The sequence below is a fragment of the Juglans microcarpa x Juglans regia genome, chromosome 5S, assembly GCF_004785595.1.
Source record: "Juglans microcarpa x Juglans regia isolate MS1-56 chromosome 5S, Jm3101_v1.0, whole genome shotgun sequence".
Lineage (NCBI taxonomy): Eukaryota > Viridiplantae > Streptophyta > Magnoliopsida > Fagales > Juglandaceae > Juglans > Juglans microcarpa x Juglans regia.
Window position 1 is genome coordinate 27,639,781 of NC_054603.1, and position 22,252 is coordinate 27,662,032.

Here is a 22,252-nt window from a genome sequence, read left to right on the forward strand (position 1 = left end):
ATTATGAAGAGTTAATCGTTTGCTGGACCATGCACGTTCTTATAATTTCTGGCACTATATATTTTTGGACCACTGAAACATGGCGCTGGTGCGCTGTTTCGATTTTCGACCACACAATCTTAGCGGCAGAATAATATGGCTGATTCGATTCTTGGTGCACTGTTTCATGAAGTCGAGAGATCGATGGGTTTGTATTGCCACTTGCATGCTATCATCAGTCATGTGCACATGGAGGGAAATACGGCAGCTAGCGCATGAGCTTGCACGCAGCGTTTGAAGGGCAGCGTTTGAAGGCCGGTTGATAGTATAGAAATGTGGTAGGATTGTATTCTACATGACAGTTTGACAATTGTTTATAATTGTTATCTAGAGTGAAGATGGTTTTTTTTTTTTTTTTTTTTTTTTTTTTTTTTTTTTTTTTTTTTTTTTTTTTTTTTTAAAAGCATTTGGTCCAGCATTTTCAAGATTGCAGTACTTTTCTCTACTTTCAATACGTTCTTATTATTATGAAGAGTACTTGCCCACCTACGCAAAGATGTGAGCCCTACTAATTTATAGTTTATATGTAGTGAGAAAATTGCAGAAAAACACATACACAGAATATTTTCAAAACATAATGGTTTACGTCAAGTCTACATGATCCTCCATCATTCCGAGCAAGCCTACTCCGGGTGGCGTATTACGGTTATCTGAGTGTGATCAACGAATGCAATGGACTCATATACCGCTCATCTTTATTTACAAAGCCACCGGCGACAACAATGAAAAAACAAAAACAGCAGAGACTTTGAAAGACTCCCTAAGTCGTGTATTGGTTACCTATTATCCACTAGCTGGTCGACTGGAAGTCCATTGCAAAGCCAAGGGAGCGCAGTTACTGGAAGCTTATTCAGAACTGCAATTATCCAAATATCCCAGTAATGCAGTGAAAATATCTACCAATTCACTCAACAAATTAGTTAGTCGTCAAGCATGCAATTAATTTATTAATTAAGTAATAATATAAAATAAACGAAGTGCGTAACATCAAAATTGGTATCGAAGGGAAATATTTTAAAGAACTCTTTAAAGGTAAAAATCCTATAGAGTAGCCAAACCCGAAAAAGTCAATTTTGTTATTTGAAAATCAATTACAAGTAAAATTATATTATTAAATCTTTGTCAATTGACATTCTTGCTTGACCAGATAAATGACATATTTGTCTTCTACCGCAGTAGCAGCCAGAATCTTTGACGATATTCAAACATTGGTTTTTCTCTTAGAACTCCAGTGGCTGAAACTCGACCAATCAATTCTCCAACTTGGAGTATGCATGAACTCAAAAAGAGAGATAAAATATTAGAAAATCACACTCAAGTACCACTCTCTGAGAGACAGTATAAAAATCCTCCAAGAAATTTTCTCACCAAAATATGCACTGGAAAGTGGTATAGAAAATATGCAGATCTGAATCTCTACTGATCCTAACCAATAGGATCCTTTAGACAAACAATTTGAAAATCAATTCCAATTGCAGTAGGATTCTGCTGACGGAACAAATCTGATAGAAGTTTGATCTGCAGTAGAACTCTGCTAACGGGATGAGCCTGGTAGGAATTTGATCTGCAATAGGACTCTGCTGACGGTCAAGAAATCGTCTCCTGACGAAATGATGACATTTCACGATAACTCTTCACTGGATAAGTGCAGATTCATTGGGACTCGATTTTTCCACTAATGACTTATCTAAACAACATCTAATATGTCCTAGATAAACTTAATATTGTTATAGATAAAGTCAATAAATAATTTACATCCATCCAAAATTACCAACTTAATGATAGGATAAACTCTATTATTTTAGTCACCTAATCCTATACAAACTTATCAACTTAGTCACCTAGTCCTACCTAAACTTTTATATATACAATCTCCCCTTTTGGCGAATTGGTAACAAAGTCAACTTGAGGAATATCTTGCATCTACGATCTCCCCCTTTGGCGGATTGGTGATAAAACCAACTTGATGAATATAGTATGTACTTGAGACAAAAACAACTACCAGACCAAGATCTCGTAAAGAAAATCTTAATACAATAATGAGAAGAAATGACATAGAACACTCTTTGAGATTAGTCTCAACAAAATCAAAGGTTAGATGTAATCTAAACCTATTAAAATAATGTTTTAGTCATTCTAAATAACCATGTTCAGTATTTAGTTCTCCCTCTTAATACTCTGACAAGACTTATAAGGTAATAAATATCACTTATGTGAGCTGAGATGAAGACACTAAGAAAGACATGATGAACAACTCTCATGTGTCTCAACTTTTTATGGATTAAATGTACCTGATGTATAAGTATGAATGCAAGTAGAATCATGACGAAATGAATGAAGTAGTTTGGTTGAGACATAAAAACAAACACTTGGTGGGCATAGCATGAAAACCGAAGTGTATAAAGAATCAATCACCAAAAATCATTCATCAGTACATGAACATAAATAGACCCACTTCACACAATCTACTTCGTCACATCCAAATATTAAAAAAAAAAAAAAAAAAACCTAAAAGCTCCAAGCCGCAAATCAAAACAAATATAAGCACTCCCAAAATGCATGTGTGCCGAGCCCTAAAATGAAAATGGGAGAGGATATAGATGTGAAATATACATACTGTGACTCAAAATCAAGGAGTCAAGAAGGTCTGTGCGAATTCTAAGCAATGAGGAAGTACGACAAGGTGAGGGTGAGAAGTGGTGTTTGTCTAGGACACGAAAAGAGTGAGAAAGCCGTTGTTTAGTAAAGACTAAAATAGGGGGGGTGGGAGGGGGGCACGACTTATTTAACTCACATGGCTAAGCCATCATAACCCAAAGTCCCACTGAGACTTAAATTCTCATGCCAACAGAAACACACCTTCCAGACTTATGCATCAAAATGCAAAATCACAAAAAAATAAAACATACCAAACAACCATAAAAATAATATATTTTATATTTTCACCATTTTATTTATTTTATATAAACCAAAATAAATAAATAAATAAAATAAAATAAAAAATTTAACAAAATCTTTATTTTTATATATATAAGCAATGGGGCAAGTAATATGCCTAGATGCATCTTAGCTTAAACATAGTGTCACTCACAAAAAAATTCAATAGAGTACACTTTCTTATTTGCAACAATCACCATGGATGTTCACACCGCATAAGATCATCAATGTCAAAGTTCATGTGAGTGTGTGACAGTGCAAACTTATATAGAAAGTTAACTCTTTATTTTTTTTTTCTCTTCAATATATTTTTTATAATATTATTCATGAGTATTTTGTTCTTATAGATACTCCCAAGAGATTGTCACTTACCTCAAAAGTCAAAATTTATGCTAGGGCCTAGATACATGAGTATCTCCTCCAAACACAAGTTTGGACAACTGTTTTTTTTTTTTTTTTTTTTTTTTATGTACATTTTTGTTGCTCATCTTTTTCCACAATGATTTGAGTCACGATTTTTTATATAAGGACTTGATAGATCCGTTTGTCTTTTTTCGCAATGATATAACACTAACGTTTTCTATATGGATAAACTATTTATGTTTGGCAAGGAAAGATCTCTCTATTGTTGTACTAGGTTCAACGACTATTAGTCAATTCAAGGCATGAACTCCTTCTATAGTAAGCATATCAATAATAAATATAGAGCTTAATTATAATGTACATACATATAAGTTCCTCACAATGCTTTGTAAATGAAGTTTGTCGAGATGACCCATAGGGTTAGTATGCACAAAGTGCACTACACAAAGTAGAAAGATGCATAAGTTCAAAAATTTATTTTGTGAGAACACATGTGCTCAAACCTTTGACATATCAAGCATGCACTTCCCAAAATCAAAATAGAAACAAACCAGAAAAATAATGCATTTTACACTGAAAAACAAAAACATAAAACAAAAACTAAATAAAAATGCATGTCCTAGGCTAATGAAATGCAATGAATGCAAGAACATGGAAGTAGTCCTATCGCTTAATGTCACACACACGTTCATCTAAAGACTTTAGGAAAACCCTCGTACAAACTTTTCAATAAGCATAGTTTTCCTCATCAAATTGTGACGGGACATATAATAATGACGACATGATCTACCGGGAAATGGATCACACTCGGATGAGTGAACCACACTTTGATGTCAATTGAAATTATCCAAGCACCCCTGTAACGCAGTGAAAATATCTACCAATTTACTCAATAAATTGGTTAGTCGTCAAGCATGCAATTAATTTATTAATTAAGCAATAATATAAAATAAACGAAGTGCGTAACACCAAAATTGGTATCGAATGGAAACCCTTTAAAGAACCCTTTAAAGGTAAAATCCTACAAGGCAGCCAAACCTAGAAAAGTCAATTTTATTATTTGAAAATCAATTACAAGTAAAGTTCAATTACAAAATCTTTGTCAATTGACACTCTTACATGACCAGAGAAATGACCCATTTGTCTTCTACCGTAGTAGCAACCAGAACCTCTGACGATCTTCAAACATTGACTTTTCTCTTAGAACTCCAGTGGCTTAAACTCGACCAGTCAATTCTCCAACTTGGAGTATGCAAGCACTCAAAAAGAGAGATAAAATACTAAAAAATTCTCAAGAGAATTTTCTCACACTCAAGTACCACTCTCTAAGAGAAATAGTATAAAAATTCTCCAATAAATTTTCTCATCAAAATATGCACAGGAAATTACTCTAGAAAATATGCAGATCTAAATCTCTATTGATCCTAACCAAAAGGATCCCTAAAATAAACAATCTGAAAATCAATTCCAATTGTAGTAGGATTCTGCTGATGAAACAAATATGATAGGAGTTTGATCTACAGTAGGACTCAACTGACGGAATGAGTCTGGTAGGAATTTAATCTGCAGTAGGACTCTGCTGACAGTCATGAATTGGTCTCCTGACAGAATGCTGACATTTCATGATAACTCTTCACTGCAGTAATGGATTTCAGCTCAACCTCTTTTCTGGATAAGTGCAGATTCATTGGGACTCGATTTTTTCACTTATGACTTATCTAAACAACCTCTAATACCTCCTAGATAAACTTAATATTGTTATAGGTAAAGTCAATAAATAATTTACATTCATCCAAAATTACCAACTTAATGATAGGATAAACTCTATCATTTTAGTCACCTAATCCTAAACAAACTTGTCAACTTAGTCACCTAGTCCTAGCTAAACTTTTACATCTACAGGAAGCAAAACTTGATGAACTTGGCGACTTTGCACCAATGAAGGCAATCGAAGATATGGTCCCTAAGGTTGAATATGGTAATCCAATTGAGGACTGGCCCTTGCTGTTGGTGCAAGTCACAAGGTTTAGCTGTGGTGGTCTCTATGCTGCAACATTCATGTCCCACACAATGGTTGATGGATGGTCTACAGCTAAATTCTTCAATGTATGGGCCAAGTTGGCTTAAGGAGATGAATTGGTGGAGAATGATATGCTTTTTCATGATCGCACCATATTACGGTCACTTCATGAACCACTTATGCCTCCACGCTTTGAGCATATAGAGTTCACCAAACCACCACTCTGATTGGGACACATTGATGCCAAAGAGGAGAAGAAGAAAGAAACTAGTGTCGCCGTATTGAAAGTCACCAAAGAGCAAGTCAAGGGACTAAGGAAGAAAGCCAATGCGATCCCATGTCATGAAGTGGAGATGGTGTCGACGCGACCTTATTCTCGATATGAAGCTATTGCCAGCCACTTGGAGGTGTATATGCAAGGCGCGAGCAAACGAGTTACCTTGGTGATTGATTTTCGCAGCAGCTTGAAGCCGTCTCTCCCCCCAGGATACTTTGGAAACATTCTTCAGACCATAACATCGAAATGTGTCCATTGCGACCTCTTGGCCAAACCACTTAGTTATGCTACTGGAAAACTAAGGGAAGCCATCGAGCTTATGACAGATGAGTATATAAGGTCTGCTCTTGATTTTATAGCTAGCCAAAAGGATGTGGGTGCTTTGAGGTGTGGCTTGCACAATGATGCACACACCAATCCACCTAATTATTTAGGAAATCCCAACGCTTCTATTATATGTTGGACCAATTTGCCATTTATGGTATGGATTATGGGTGGGGAAAGCCAATATACCGCGTACGTTGGTTCAGCATTATTAAATGATGATGATGGCAAGACGTACATCATGTCAAGTCCAGTTGCAGATGGATCTCTAATGATAGCACTCCGTTTGCAAACAGAATGCATGAATTCTTTTAAGTTCTTCTATGAGGACAAGCCATGGTAATGGACCATAAAAATGGAGCTACTTGGAAATTAAATTACAGTTTATCTATAGAATGAGGGTAAAGGTGGCAGTTCTTCTAGGCTAGATGGATTGTCACCAAGGGAAGATGTACGTTGCTTGCTATTATGTTGATTTTAGTTTCCTTGTTTATTTTCATGAGCTTGTCAGTTGAGAAAGTGATGGATATCATCTACTTTGGGATATCATTATTGTTGGAGTTCCCTTGTTTTTTAGGACTTTGGCCAAAACTCATTATATACGCGAAAAACAAATCAAAGTTTTTTTAGACTTATTTTTCAAAAGTAAGTAGTGCTTATAAAATAGGAACATGAAATTTAAGCATATTATTTATTGATATGATTGAATTGGATTAATTTCTTTTTCAGTTTTGTTATAAATATTTTCATTTTGTCAAATGAATGTGACTTTTTTAATGAATTACATAAGTTGTATATAAGTCGTACATGGGTTGGCGCTAGAACTTAATATTACTTAAATAAATCGTTTTATTTATAGAATAAGACAGCCTTATCTAGGTAGGGGTAGGGTATGTACATTCCCTCAGGGAAGTTGATGAAACACCCGGATTCAGCAACAAGCAATTTTCTAAAATTTTTGTTTTTGGGTTAATACGTATGAAGAACCAAGTTAATTTTCAAGTATTTATTTTCTTATATACTGGTTGCGGGTCCAAATTATATTTTGGTGAATATCAAATTTTTTTGGCCTTGCTATTTTAGTAATTTCCTTAAATATTTTTAGGTTAGATGGAAGATCTTTTTATTGGCCGAGTAATTTATGGAACAAATAAATTTCTTTTGAGATGAGTTGAGGTCCAAAACTCAAGGAAAAACCATTTATTATCTGTTATACACTTTTATATGTGAGCCCAAATACTTCAAATGGCCCTACCCGATCACCCCAAAACCCAACCTGTCAGAATCGGTTCAGTTAAATTTTTTTAAACCCCACCACCACACATGACTCTAGCACTCCCATGCATGTACACCTTTCTTCTCCTCAGCTCTAGGGTTTTTTCTAATCACTTATATATTCACACATTAACTTTACAGTTCACGCACATCCCTCATGCATTTATCTTTCATCTTCAACCCTAGACTAAGTTGACGCCGCACCACCTTAAGGTAGCTCCACTACCAAGCTCCTACATGCAAACCACTCAGATCTTGACGCACTAACAACCTCCAATCCATGTCCAGGAAAACAAGCACGGCAACATACCCAATGCATGGCTAGCGCTCTCCCTAATGGTCACGTCAAGCTCCTCCACGTTGTTGTCGTTGCTGCCTTCTTTAGCCACCCTGTTGCTGCCGTCTCCTCCTTGTTCCACCATGCAACACCATGGGATAGTGCCCAAAGCTTCAAACCTCCCTGTGCCCCTTAGTTTTTCTAGCCCCATTGCACTAGTAGCCATCGAGCTGCCCTTCCACACTACTGCAACCATGCCACCGTAGCACCATTACATGAATGCAACACATCTCAACTAGCCACGAACCCACCACGGTTAGCACCACCGTGAGCCACCCCACTTCTACACGCAGCAACGCCACACGCAAGCCTCTATTTTGCACCACCAAAAGCAGAGCACCTGCTTTCCTCCATAGTGAACCCCAGCGCTGCCACCCAGCTGTTCAGCCTCATGCGTGAACCACTAGAAGAAGCAGGTCGTGCACCCAGGTCTGTCGTGTCCCTCTCGGTAAGTGCACAATGAACCTTTTCCCCACTCTTGTTGGTTTTAGAAACCAAATTACAGAAAAATAGTGAAACCGGAGGAGAAAAACAGGGGAGAACTTCAACCAGCAATTCTTTGATTGATCCTATTGTTCTGCCATTTACAATTCACCAAAATACATCTTATATGCCATCTTGAGAATAACAAAAATTAATAATATATTTTTCCAAATCAGATGACTAATAATAGCAAAAAACTAATTATAGCTTGTATAGAAAACTGCATCAGTCTTCAATACTCCTCCTTGATGCATTTTCTTCAATTCCAAGCATCAAGCACAGCTTCTGAAATTTGTCTCTAGGGAGTGCCTTCGTAAAGATATCAGCCAATTGTTCTTCTGACTTGCAATACTTCAACTCAACATCTCCATTAGCAATTACTTCTCTAAGAGAATGATACTTAATACCAATGTGCTTGGTTCGGCTATGATAAACTGGATTTTTTCCTATTGCAATTGCTGATTTACTATCACAGAAGATCTCAACTGGAAGTTGTTGCTTTGCTCCCATGTCTTCAAGTATTCTGGTCAGCCATATAGCTTGATTTACAACATTGGCAGCAGCAACATACTCTGCTTCTGCTGTAGATTGAGCCACAGAACCTTTTTTTTTTTTTAACCCCATGAGAAAATTCACATCCAAAATTAAAACAATAGCCTGATGTACTCTTCATATCATCAATAGGACTAGCCCAATCACTGTCAGTGTATCCAATTAATTTTGAATAAGAACACGGTTTGAAAGAAATACCATACTTCAAAGTTCCTTGAACATATCTCAACACTCTTTTTGTAGCACCAAAATACACTTGACTGGGATTTTGCATGAACCTAGACAACATGCTTGTAGTAAACATGAGATCAGGTCGAGTATAAGTGAGGTATAGCAAGCTGCTAATCAAGCTTCTGTAAGTAGCCCCATCAATTAATTTTCCCCCATCTTCTTTCTTTAGTTTTTCATTTGCAATTAGAGGAGTTGCCACTAGTTTGCAATCAATCATATTGAACCTCTTAAGTAAATCTTCAGCATACTTCTTTTGAGAAATGAAGATGCCATCATCTTGACATACTTCCATACCAAGAAAATAATGCATTAAACCCAAGTCACTCATTTCAAAAGACTTCATCATCTCTTGCTTGAATTCTTCAATCATCTTTGAGTCATTTCCAGTTATGATTAAATCATCAACATATAAGGAGACTATGAGCAAATTTTTACCTTTGATTTGAACATAAAGTGTAGGTTCACTCACACTTTTCTTGAAGCCTTGTTCACCAAAGTAACCATCGATCTTGCTATACCATGCTCTAGGTGCTTAGTTAAGCCCATATAAAGCCTTTTTTAATTTAAGCACCCTGCCATCTTCCTTGTTAAAACCCTCGGGTTGCTCCACATACACTTCCTCTTCAAGTTCTCCATTGAGGAAAGCTGATTTAACATCAAGTTGAGAGATCTTCCAACTTCTTTGAGCTGCAAGTGCACAAACAGTTCTTATGGTATCTAATCTTGCCACAGGAGCATAAGTTTCATCGAAATCGATTCTAGCCTGCTATTAGTACCCTTTAGCAACTAATCTTGCTTTGCATTTCTTTAATGAACCATCAAGATTAAGCTTCCTTTTGTAAATCCATTTAACTCCAATGATTTCTTTACTGTCAGGACAAGGAACAAGCTCCCAGGTATTGTTCTTTTCAATCATCCTAATCTCCTCCTTCATTGCATCAACCTAAACTGATTCTTTTACAGCTACTGCAAAGCTTTCAGGCTCTAAAGAATATAGTTGCAAGATTCATAGATTTCACTCAAAGGTCTCAGCCTTCTTGGAGTTGTTTTAGGAGTAGACTGATCTAAGAACTCAAGGTTACTGTCAACCCTTTGTTCTGAAGTTAGAGTTGTTGGTTGATTGTCATCATCATGTTCCATTCTTGTCTCAGGTTCTTCAATTACTGGTATGGTAAGTGGCTGAGTTAATTCTTCATCTTTCTCCCAATTCCAAGTTGAATACTCATCAAACACGACATCCTTACTTATAACTAGCTGCTGTGATTTTAAGTTGAAGACCCTATATCCTTTGGATTGAGAGCTATATCCAAGGAAGACTCCCTTTGCTGACTTTTCTTCCAACTTGTGCCTTTTTTGCTCAAGGATATGCATATAACAAATGAACCCAAAAACTTTTAGATGCTCAGCAGTAGGTTTGATCCCACTCCAAGCTTCAATGGGAGTTAAATTTTTCACAGCTTTTGTAGGACATCTATTCAAGAGATACACAGCTGTGTTAACAGCTTCAGCCCAAAACTTTTTAGGAAGTTCTTTTAAGCATAGACCTGGCCATCTCCATGAGAGTCCTATTTTTCCTCTCCGAGACTCCATTTTGTTGTGGAGTATAGGCAATAGTCAACTGGTGTTCCAACCCTTCATTTTTGCAAAACTCATCAAACTTTTTAGAGTTAAACTCAGAGCCTCTATCACTTCTCAAAGTTTTGAGTTTTTTGCCACTTTGGTTCTTAACAAGCAATTTAAATTTCTTAAACATTTCAAATGCTTTTGATTTTTCTTTGAGAAAGTACACGCAAGTCATCCTAGAAAGATCATCAATAAACAAGATGAAGTACCTATTTTGACTTTGTTAAGGAGTTCTCATAGGACCACATAAATCTGTATGCACAAGTTCCAAAACTGTTTTGGCTCTCCATGCTTCTCCTTTTGGAAAAGATTCTCTATGTTGCCATAAGGTAGTTTCATCATTTTTAACCACAAGAGCTTTCGGGTATTGCCAATAAATAGGAAAATTTCTCCCATCTCCCATCTTCACTTCAGCCACCACATGATTGTTGTTCTTTATATCATAAATAGTGCACTGATCATCTTCAAAGTGAAGGGAGTATCCATTTTGCATCATCTGTCCAACACTTAGCAGATTTTGATCAAGGCTTGGAACTAACACCACATATTTATAAATCTGGTTCCCCTTTCGTTTCCAAAACTACTGTGCCTTTCCCTCTTGCCTCCACCAGTTCACCATTCTGAGTTTGATTTTTACCTTAACAGAATTATCAATTCAAGAAAATAGACTTGAATCTGGTGTCATGTGGTTGCTACAACCACTATCAAGAAACCTTTCCCTTTTTTGTTCAGCAACTACTTGACAAGCATAAAACAACTGCTCTTTCTTATCTTCTGTGAAATTTGCTTGTTGATTCTTGTCTTTAAACCTGCAATCCCTTTCTTCATAGCCAAACTTTTTGCAATTTGTACATTGAGGTTTACCATGATGAAAGCAATTTTTCTCCAAGTGATTAGTTTTCTTGCAAATGCCACAAGGTTGGAAATTACCTTTTGTAGCATACTTCTTCAAATGACTCTCTCCATCTTTTGCCTTGCCCTTATACCCCTTTTTGAAATCCTTTTGCTTCTGATTTTTGAGATTGACTTTCAACTGAAATGCATTTTTAGGAGTTGCTTCATTGCTCCTATCTAGCCTTTGTTCATGTGCTTGCAAAGAACCCATCAGTTCAGTATTTGAAAGTCTAGAGAGATCCCGAGATTCTTAAATGGCAGCAACCATCGAGTCATATTTCTCAGTTAAACTAATGAGGATCTTTGTACGATTCTCTCATCAATTATGTCCTCTCCATAAGCCCTCATTTGATTAACTACTTCAACGAGTTTTGAGCAATACTCATTGGCAGTTTCAGAATCTTTCATTTTGAGATTCTCAAGCTCCCTTCTCAACCCTTGAAGCTTAATAGTTTTAACTTTGCTATTTCCTTGAAACTCAAGTTGTAAAATTTCTCATGCTTGTTTAGAAGTTGTAGCTCTCATTAGTCTTGGAAATATAGATTCACTTACAGCTTGTTGCAGAGTGAATAATGCCTTTGCATCCTTCTGTTTTTCCAGCATGACTTGACTTGAATCTGAACCACCACTACTTGAGCTTTCATTGGCTGTTGGAACTTCAGACCCGATGACATCCCATAGATCAAGAGACAAGAACAAAGTCTTCATTTTTATGCTCCCGTAGTCATAATTTTCACTAGAAAAAATAGGAATTGATGTGGATGAACCAAGGGCAACCATTTTTCCCAAGAAGATCGAGACGTGCTCTGATTCCAATTGTTGGTTTTAGAAACCAGATTATAGAAAAATAGTGAAACCAAAGGAGAAAAACAGGGGAGAACTTCAACCAACAATTCTTTGATTGATTCTATTGTTCTACCGTTTACAATTCACCAAAATACATCTTATATGCCATCTTGAGAGCAACAACAATTAATAACATATAGTTGCAAAGCAGAGTAATGAATCGTATGACTAATAATAGCAGAAAACTAAATATAGCTTGTATAGAAAACTGCATCAGTTTTCAATACACTTTTTTTCACTCTTTCTCTTTGCCCTCGCGTTAACTCTCTCTCGCTCACACCTCACTGCCCGAACACCACCCAACGGAGGCCACAGCCAACTGGAAGCCTTCTTCATCCCAGTACCACTCCGATCAGCTGTTGCCATTTACTCTCTAGTGAGTGAGACCCTATGTTGCACAGCTTCAGATTTTGAAAAGTCATCCATTTCTTCACTAATGTGGGTTTCTTTGAGTATAACCAAAGAGGCAGTTTTATTTACAGAAAATGCCATCAAGCCTTTAGTGTGACTATATGTAAAGTATCACAAATACGTTTAAATGTTTTTAACCTTATTGCCTTAGTAGGTAAACTTTGAAGAATACTTGTTTTGATGTCATTCCCTCGATTTTTTTTAATGTTTTTAAAATGGAACATATATCTTAAGTTGGGTTATTGATAAATGGACTTGTTATTGAGTGGAATTTTTGCTAAGTGATTATTAAGTGAAAGTGCATTTTTTTAAGGATCTTAGTTTAATTGAATAAATGTTTTAGATATGTATTTTATTTTTATTTTATTTTTGTAAGAAAATCATTTAGAGTTTAAGGTATTAGATGGAGAAATTAAGTGGATGTTGAGGTATTTGGATGGTATTTTAGGGTTATGAGAATTTTAGGTTTTTGAGGAATTAAAATAAGTTCTTTTAGAATTTTAGGTTAAGTATTGAAATACACGCTCGGTGGAAAATTTGCAGAGATTACGTAACTATTTTATAGGTGACGATTGATATTCGTTCGGCACTATTGTGGAAAATTTGGAAAAGCTAAAAAGTTCAGGTAAACGGGGTTTCTGTGCTCGACTTTGCATAAAAATAAAATTAAACGATGTTGATTTTGAAAGCACGCATGTTTGTTTTGAAAAGAAATTTTGAAACGACCTCAATTATTTGTTCTGTATTACTCATGAAATTCTATATAAGAATAAAATATTTTCTGTCATGACTGGTGTAGACATGAGCTAATTTTGTGCATTTTGTTTCTAATCTATGAAAAAAAAGGAATATGAAATTTATGAAAATTTGTGCATGTCATGTGAAAATATTCTGAAACTATTTTTGAATATGTGAAAAGATCGGAATTGGCTCAGTACTCTATTTGGATATGGTGTGGCATCTGAAAACCTTGGCATTAGATTCTAATTCTGCATTCTGATTAAGTCTGATTATGATGTTCTATTCGGTTTCCGTTACGGCTCAGCCACGAGTGATAATAGTGGCATACAACCCAACCACGAGTTGTAATAGTGGATACGGTCCAACCACGGGTTATAATAGTGGATACAACCCTTCTAGGAGTTAGAATTGTAATTTATAACCCTACCACGGGGGTTAAACACGGTATACGACCCAATCACAGGTAATAATAGTGGATACAGCCCTTCCACGGGTTATAATGATGGTTTATAACCCTACCACGGGGGTTAAACATGGTATACGACCCAACCATGAGTTATAATAGTAGATACGACCCTTCCATGAGTTATAATGGTGGTTTATAACCTTACCACGGGGTTAAACATGGCATACGGGCCAACCACAGGTTATAATAGTAGATATGGCCCTTTCACAGGTTATAATTGTGGTTTATAACCCTATAAAGGGGGTTAAACTTGGTATTTGTCCCAATGTGATGCTCTGATTGATGAAGATGAGGTCTCAAATTGTGATATGCCAAAGGATTTTTGAATAAGAATGTTTTCTGATAGTTTTGTTCTGATATTTTTGGTAACATGTTTTGATTTTGCATTCTGAAAGTAGATGTTTTTGATTCTGCATTGTGAAAGTAAATATTTTGTTCTGCATTCTGAATTCTGAAAATGATCATGTTTACATACTAGTATATGTTCTCTACTTACTGAATTGTTGATAACTCACTCCTTATCTCCACAATATTTTTCAGATAATTTTGATGTCTAAATTGGAAGTCAATAGTAGGAAGTGTTAGCAAGGTTTGATGATCATAAAGGAATAAGTGCTAAAGGGTACAAGTTTTTATTGTGAGTCTTATTTAGTAGGTTTATGATTTTATGTTATTTAGTATTTGGAGTTATAGATATTTTTCAATCCTTATGAAGTTTTTAAATTATTTCATTGAAGTATTTTTTGGTGTTCTGGTGGAGGAACATATATACTTAGTGTGAATAAATGGATTTGTATTTTGATGGAGAATTTGGAGCATATAAATATGTTATGAGAGATGGTTTTAGGTTACAAGAGCTAACTTTCCGAATCTTCGGGAACGGGGTATTACAGTTGTAGTTAGTAATGTTGATATTATCAAGTTATTTGTCTATTTCCATGAGCTTAATTATTAGTTGAGAATAAAAGAGATCAAGATAGATATTAATTCAATCCCGATTTGAACTGGCCGGGCTGTTGTTGAGGCATTAACAGAAGACACCAATAGAATTTTGCCACGTCACATATTCCACACGAAACCAAAAGAGGTGCATCACACTAGAATATGAATTTTGCAGAAGCAAAAATCGTAAGCCCCTCACTCTTCTTCTTCGAGTTTTCCAGAACAAAAAGATAGAGAAAGATAGAGGGTGAGGGTGAGTGAAATTTTAGTCCTTTGATATTCCGCTTCTTTAGATTTTGCTTCGACATTGAGTCTTCTAGCACGTTCTTGGAAAAAATCATATGTTCCTGATTCTTGGGCTTTGGTTTTATTTCAGAAGAATTTGTTTGGCCAAGGAAATCTACAACTGGTTGAGTACATTTTTGCTCAAAAGATCTATTTTTTTAGCCTTGACAGGTTCAAGATTTTTGGGTTGAAGCCGGTTACGTTCATTGGCCCGCAATCTCTTGCTGGCTTTCTTGGAGAGTAAGCTTGAGGGGTTCGATTTTTTCTTATGTGAGACGCCGTTGATTCTGCAAAGAAAAAGAAAAAAGTTGGACTCTCTCTCTCTCTCTCTCTACACGTGGTTGTTGTGGGGTTGGACTTGTGTTATGTTGGGGCAGAAGTTCCAACGAGGTCTAACAACCTTTGTCTCAATTGGGTATCTCTAATTTTCAGCGCAGATCACCCATAATCAAAGTTCACAGAGAGAAGGGCCGTTGTCATGGCAGAGAGGGTCTTCATCTGGGTTTCGTGGGAGAGAATGGAGAGGGTTTGTGTTTCTAGTTCCATGGGGAGAGAATGTAAAGGGCAACGTGTAATATCATGCAGTGGGGGCACATGGTAGTTAAAGTGAGTTGGCTACATAGAAGTCATCCATTGGAGGGTTGTTGGTTAGGGAAAAACAATTCGACCGATTATAAGATTAAGTCAGATTAATTATATACCTTTGGGTATCACAGTTGAAATCTCCTTGGTTTTTAGGACATGGCACAATAGTCGATTTACTTTGAATCTCTTTAGTTTGTATTGAGCTGATCGAAACAGCTTCACTGTTGTTTTAGGACGGATTTCCCTCCAAATCTCAAAATAAGCCAAATTCTTATCTTAATTACGTTGAAATAGGTAACTTAAAGGATGATGTTTTAGAATGGTCACTTGTTCTCTAAACTCCGCCAGTGAGGTCTCTCTATCTATTCTGAGGAATACCCAAGTCATCCACCTTCTAATCAACTGACATCCCTAACCACTCTCCATACCCACCCAATCAACCTTAACCAACCAGCCTTCTCCTATGGATCCCCTGACATGGACAAACTTGTCTTCCTAACAGAGACCCTCTCCTGGAACGATATGCATCTAGACCCTGCACCTGAAGCAGCAGTGCACACACTTGTAGGTAGACTCATCTCTTCTCGCCCGCTCAAATTTATAAGAAAGTTTTGGCCTATCTTGATACCATCTAGAAACCTATAAAACGGAAACTTATAAGCTATGAAACCTACTGGGTGTTTTACCATGCAACTTTTGGCCTATCATGATACCATCTAGAAAGATACTCGGTGTTTTACGGGGAAACGTAAACCTATAAGCTAACATCCAGTATGCATACTGGTGCATTTTTGTTGCAGGGCATTAAACCTGCTGGTGAGCGATTCCAAAATTAACGAATTTATAGAGAAATGTATCTGTTATACGAGGTAAAAAAAAAAAAAAAGGTTAACGGGTTGTAGAGTGTAGACCGGATTCTGGATTTAAAATTTAAATTCATTCGGATTCGGATCCGGATTTGATCCAGGCTAATCGATCCGGATTTTAGTCTAAATTTAAAACTCGAGTTTCGGTCTTCCTCCACCTACCGGATTTTAGGGATCACCAACTAGTCTGCCTCCACCTATTGGCTCCCATGTACTGCCCCCACATTAATTGAGTAAATAATTATGATGAGATGAAGAAGAAAGGGGACAGCTAGCCACGGTCGACGGACGTACGTAGCATATATATGCATCACAGAATCCTTTCAGAGTGGCCCTATTTTGGACCACTGAAACATGCTGGTGCGCTGTTTCGATTTTCGACCACACAATCTTTGCAGCAGAGTAATATGGCTGATTCGATTCTTGATGCGCTGTTTCAAAGAAGTTAAGAGACTGATGGGTTTGTTTTGCCACTTGCATGCTATCATCAGTCTTATGCACAGCGAGGAAAATACGGCAGCGCATGAGCTTGCACGCAGCGTTTGAAGGGTTGATAGTATAGATTTTCTTTCTCAAGCCGTATAGTTTGATGGGTTGTTTTGCCACTCGAATGAAGAATGAAGATGATTGTTTTTATAAAAAAGTAAAAAAAAAAAAAAAGCATTTGGTCCAGCATTTTCAAGATTGCAGTACTTTTCTCTACTTTCAATACGTTCTTATTATTATGAAGAGTACTTGCCCACCTACGCAAAGATGTGAGCCCCACTAATCCTGCACGCGCGCACCTCTCGTCCAAAACGTCGATTACCATATCATATCACCCATTTATTTATATATATATATATATTAGGTCAAAGGAACTTGTAAAATACGTTTATCTAGTTAGATTAAATAGTTATTTTATAAAACTAATATGTATTTTTATAAAATTTGTAAAAATAATTGATGGCATATATAGTTTAGAAGATATTGCTTTAACTTTTATATAAGTAATATAATTAATAGAATATTATAAAAGAATTTTAACAAACAAATTAATTATTACGATTAGTACTTTAACAAGATGATTGAGTTTGCATCATCAAGATGATGGTATTTAATTGCGTGTTTTGGGCCAAATGAGATTTATTTATCATTTTTCTTATATATTTTGGCTTTGTATTATATTTTACTGGATAACTATATAACCTTGTTGAAGATATTTCACTGTTATGGTTCTGTTTATAAAATTCTGGTACTTATGATTACTAAATTGTGAAACTTATGATTTGGATAATCAGATACTCCAATAATTTCATCTCATTTTATCTTAATATCTAAACGTAAACAGTTTTTAATGGCAAATTTTTAATTTTTTATCTAATCATTATTTAATCATTACAATTTTATCAAACTTTCAAATAAAACACAAAAAACTAATTTAACTTTTTAAATACCAAAACAAAAGTTATATTCTAACAATATTTTAACTATATAATATTTTTATTCAATTTTTTCTCTCATTTTTCAAAACTCTATAAACATCTTAACTTTATTACTATTCGCAAATCAATTTACTACTATTTACAGATCATCTCATTTCATCTCACTATCCAAACCAGGCCTAACTACTCCACATTAAAAATGAAAATTTTCACTATGAAAATATTGCCAAAAAAGAAAAAAATTAATTATGAAATAATATCAAGTTTTAAGTCACTATCCGAATAATATAAGATATATTGTGGTGAAGAGGTTATTAAAAAACAATTTAAATTTCAGATTTGAAATAGGAGACCTTAATTTAAGGCTCAAAACAAAGATCACGACATACTTGCCAGAAAAGACATTAATTTTTAAATTAGTCGGATGTACAATTACATGACACATACGCATAGTTCTACAGGTACTTTTGAATATTATCAATGTATTAATTTTAGACCATCATCTAAGAATCTAACAACTTAACATCTTTAAATTGAAAATTTTTTCTTGTAAATACAGGTCGGTCCATGTTGCAGCTCGTAACTTTTAACAACAAATATCAAGGTTTTGAATATCGTGCCAAACCAACCGGTATTTATTGTGTTGGAATAGTAACCAGTGCGAGAAAGATAAGTGTTTCATACCGGATTAAATATCAGTCATTTCGATACGTTTCGATCAATATCGGCCAGTTTTCAATGTACCGGTCGAAATTTTGTATTTTTAATATATTTTCATAATTTTCACTATATTTCTCACATCTTAAGACTATTTTCTTAACATTTTTTAATTCTCTTTTCTCAAGAATTAAAAATTAAACCTTACTCCCATTTTCGTAATGAAAATAAGTGATTATTTTTTTTAATAATTGGATTAAAAACTTAAAAGTATTATTAAGTTTTATAAATATATGTTTTAATTTTTCAAAACTTGTATTGATATTATTTTGAAATCTAATTTATACATATATAATTAATTTATCTATATATAAGCTATATAAAAATAGTATTGATACCAAAATATTTTATTACAGTGTCTTTACCAAACGATCTTCAAAATGGTATTAAAAACTTTGAAAAGATATAAATATAATTAAAGTGTTTAAAAGCTTTAATTAATAGTATTGGTTGTGTTTGGATGTTGAATTGAGCTGAAGTGATATGATAAAATATTATTATAATATTATTTTTTAATATTTTATTATTTTGATATTTAAAAAAGTTGAATTGTTCATTATATTTTATATTGAAATTTGAAAAAGTTGTAATGATAAGTTTAAATGAATTGAGATAGGTTTAGGTAGCAAACGATAGGCCTCGTTTGCATTCAAAACCCACCTCAACTTATCTCAACTAATCTCATCATTATAACTTTCCTAAATTCTCACACAAAATATAATAAACAATTCAACTTTTTTAAATTTCAAAACAAATTTTCTAAATTACTGCACAAAATATAATAAATAATTTAACTTTTATTTTACTATTCACAAACCATCTCAATCTATCTCAATTCATTTTTAAATCTAAACCATTCATAAATATCCAAACAAATACATCCTCCACTTTGGGATTATCATTTTTTTTTAATAAAGTTATATATATATTTTTTTTATTCTTTCCCCATTATGCACACGCACGTACAAAAAGTTGGAGAGAGAGAGAAACAAAAGGCGGTCATTATGTAGATTGTTGCGGTTAACTTTAACCAAAAGAAAAAAAAAAAAAAAAAAAAAAAAAAGGCAAAAACGTTAAAACAAGAATTTTCGTCTCATATCCGTATCATAGACACTTTATATATATAAAGATACAGTCTATATGTATTATGTAGCGAGAAAATTGCAGAAAAACACATAACACAGAATATTTTCAAAACATAATGGTTTACGTCAAGTCTACTTCCTCCATCATTCCGAGCAAGCCTACCCCGGTTGGCGTATTACGGTTATCTGAGTGTGATCAACGAATGCAATGGACTCATATCCCGCTCATCTTTATTTACAAAGCCACCGACGACAACAACGAGAAAACAAAAACAGTAGAGACTTTGAAAGACTCCCTAAGTCGTGTATTGGTTCCCTATTATCCACTAGCTGGTCGACTACACTGGATTCATGGTGGTCGACTGGAAGTCCATTGCAATGCTAAGGGTGCGCAGTTACTGGAAGCTTATTCTGAAGCAAAACTTGATGAACTTGGCGACTTTGCACCAATGAAGGCAATCGAAGATCTGGTCCCTAAGGTTGATTATGGTAGTCCGATTGAGGACTGGCCGTTGCTGCTGGTGCAAGTCACAAGATTTAGTTGCGGTGGTCTCTGTGTTGCAACAGTCATGTCCCATACAATGGTTGATGGATGGTCTGCAGCTAAATTCTTCAATGCATGGGCCAAGTTGGCTCGAGGAAATGAATTGGAGGAGAATGAGATGCCTTTTCATGATCGCACCATATTACGATCACTTCATGAACCGCCTATGCCTCCACGCTTTGAGCATATAGAGTTCACCAAACCACCACTCCGATTGGGACACACTGATGCCAAAGAGGAGAAGAAGAAAGAAACTTGTGTCGCCATATTGGAAGTCACCAAAGAGCAAGTCGAGGGACTAAGGAAGAAAGCCAATGAGATCCCATGTCAGGACGTGGAGATGGTGTCGACGCGACCTTATTCTCGATATGAAGCTATTGCCAGCCACTTATGGAGGTGTATATGCAAGGCGCGAGCAAACGATAACTCTCAACCAACAAGAGTTACCTTGGTGATTGATTTTCGCAGCCGCTTGAAGCCGTCTCTCCCCCCAGGATACTTTGGAAACACAGTTCTTCAGACCGTAACATCGAAATGTGTCCATGGCGACCTATTGGCCAAACCACTTAGTTATGCTGCTGGAAAACTAAGGGAAGCCATCGAGCGTATGACAGATGAGTATATAAGGTCTGCTCTTGATTTTATAGCTAGCCAGAAGGATGTGGGTGCTTTGAGGTGTGGCTTGCACAATGGTGCACACACCAATCCACCTAATTATTTAGGAAATCCCAACGCTTCTATTATAAGTTGGATCAATTTGCCATTTTATGGTATGGATTATGGGTGCGGAAAGCCAATATACGTTGGTCCAGCATTATTAAATGATGACGATGGCAAGACGTACATCATGTCAAGTCCAGCTGCAGATGGATCTCTAATCATAGCACTCCGTTTGCAAACAGAATGCATGAATTCTTTTAAGAAGTTCTTCTATGAGGACATGCCATGGTAATGGACCATAAAAATCGAGCTACTTAGTAATTACATAGCAGTTTATCTATAGAATAAATGTGGGTAAAGGTGGCAGGCTATGGATTGTCACCAAGGGAAGATGTACGTTGCTTGCTATTATGTTGATTTTAGTTTCCTTCTTTATTTTCATGAGCTTATCAGTTGAGAAAGTGATGAATATCAACTACTTTGGGTTATTGATGGCTTTCTAAATCTATCTTCCAAGTGCAAAAGCTATCAAAGTAGTACATGGATGAGTTCCATGGTCATTTCCACAGGGACAATAATATTCATGTTGAGCAAACATATAATGAAGTGTATTTTGTGTGAGGAACTTGTTTGTGAAAGGGCTATTTATGCAACCAAGAAAAGAAACAAGAAGAGTATATTTATGTATTGATTTGGAGTGTCTTAATGAAGAATGGTTTGCATCTTTTCTCTATTTTTTTTTTTTTTGAATAATTTTTTGAATGCTTGTAAACTTAAAATAAATGAAAATTAAAAGAAATGAGAAAAGAACATGAATGTTATAGAAATGGGTGCAGAAAATGTAAAGATTGCAATAATATCAAAACCAGTGACACAAAATGTCAAACACTTAGGCTACAAGAATGTTTTCTCATTTTCCAAACTCTGATTAAGAGGTCTAACTCTATAACTCAATTGTTAATCTAGTCTAAACATTAACAATCGGAAAATGAAGATTTAAAACCAAATTCCCAGTCTAAAGTATCTATAGAGTGCAAATAAATTTACTATGAATACCAACCATGAAAAACATTGAAAATATTACCAAGTTTATGATGTATCTTACGTCAACATTAGAATAAGAACAAAAGTTTCTGGTTTTGACTTATCTCAACAAAATCGACTTGCAAAAATATAAAATAGATTTTTATCATATCAGAATCACTCTAATCAGTAGTTTAGAGTAAGAAAACTATATCTTGTAGCTCAAGATGAAAACTTAGCCTAACATCATTCTCTAAGGAAATAGAAATTAAAACGAGTAAACTCCAACACATAGAAGGGTA

General features: G+C 35.4%; 1 protein-coding gene across 2 annotated transcripts; it reads left to right on the forward strand.

Annotated features, from left to right (window-relative positions):
- Window positions 1–625: 625 nt before the first annotated feature.
- On the forward strand, window positions 626–21,417 carry LOC121266942 (spermidine hydroxycinnamoyl transferase-like). Of its 2 annotated transcripts, XM_041170804.1 has the most exons (2): window positions 626–814; window positions 20,035–21,417. In XM_041170804.1, exons 1-2 carry the CDS (start codon window positions 707–709, stop codon window positions 21,217–21,219), a joined length of 1,293 nt encoding a protein of 430 aa, XP_041026738.1. In that variant the 5' UTR covers window positions 626–706; the 3' UTR covers window positions 21,220–21,417. The 2 variants fall into 2 exon arrangements, with proteins under 2 accessions (XP_041026738.1, XP_041026737.1); XM_041170803.1 differs by lacking the exon at window positions 626–814 and having other exon boundaries at window positions 19,771–21,417.
- The last annotated feature ends 835 nt before the right edge of the window (window positions 21,418–22,252 follow it).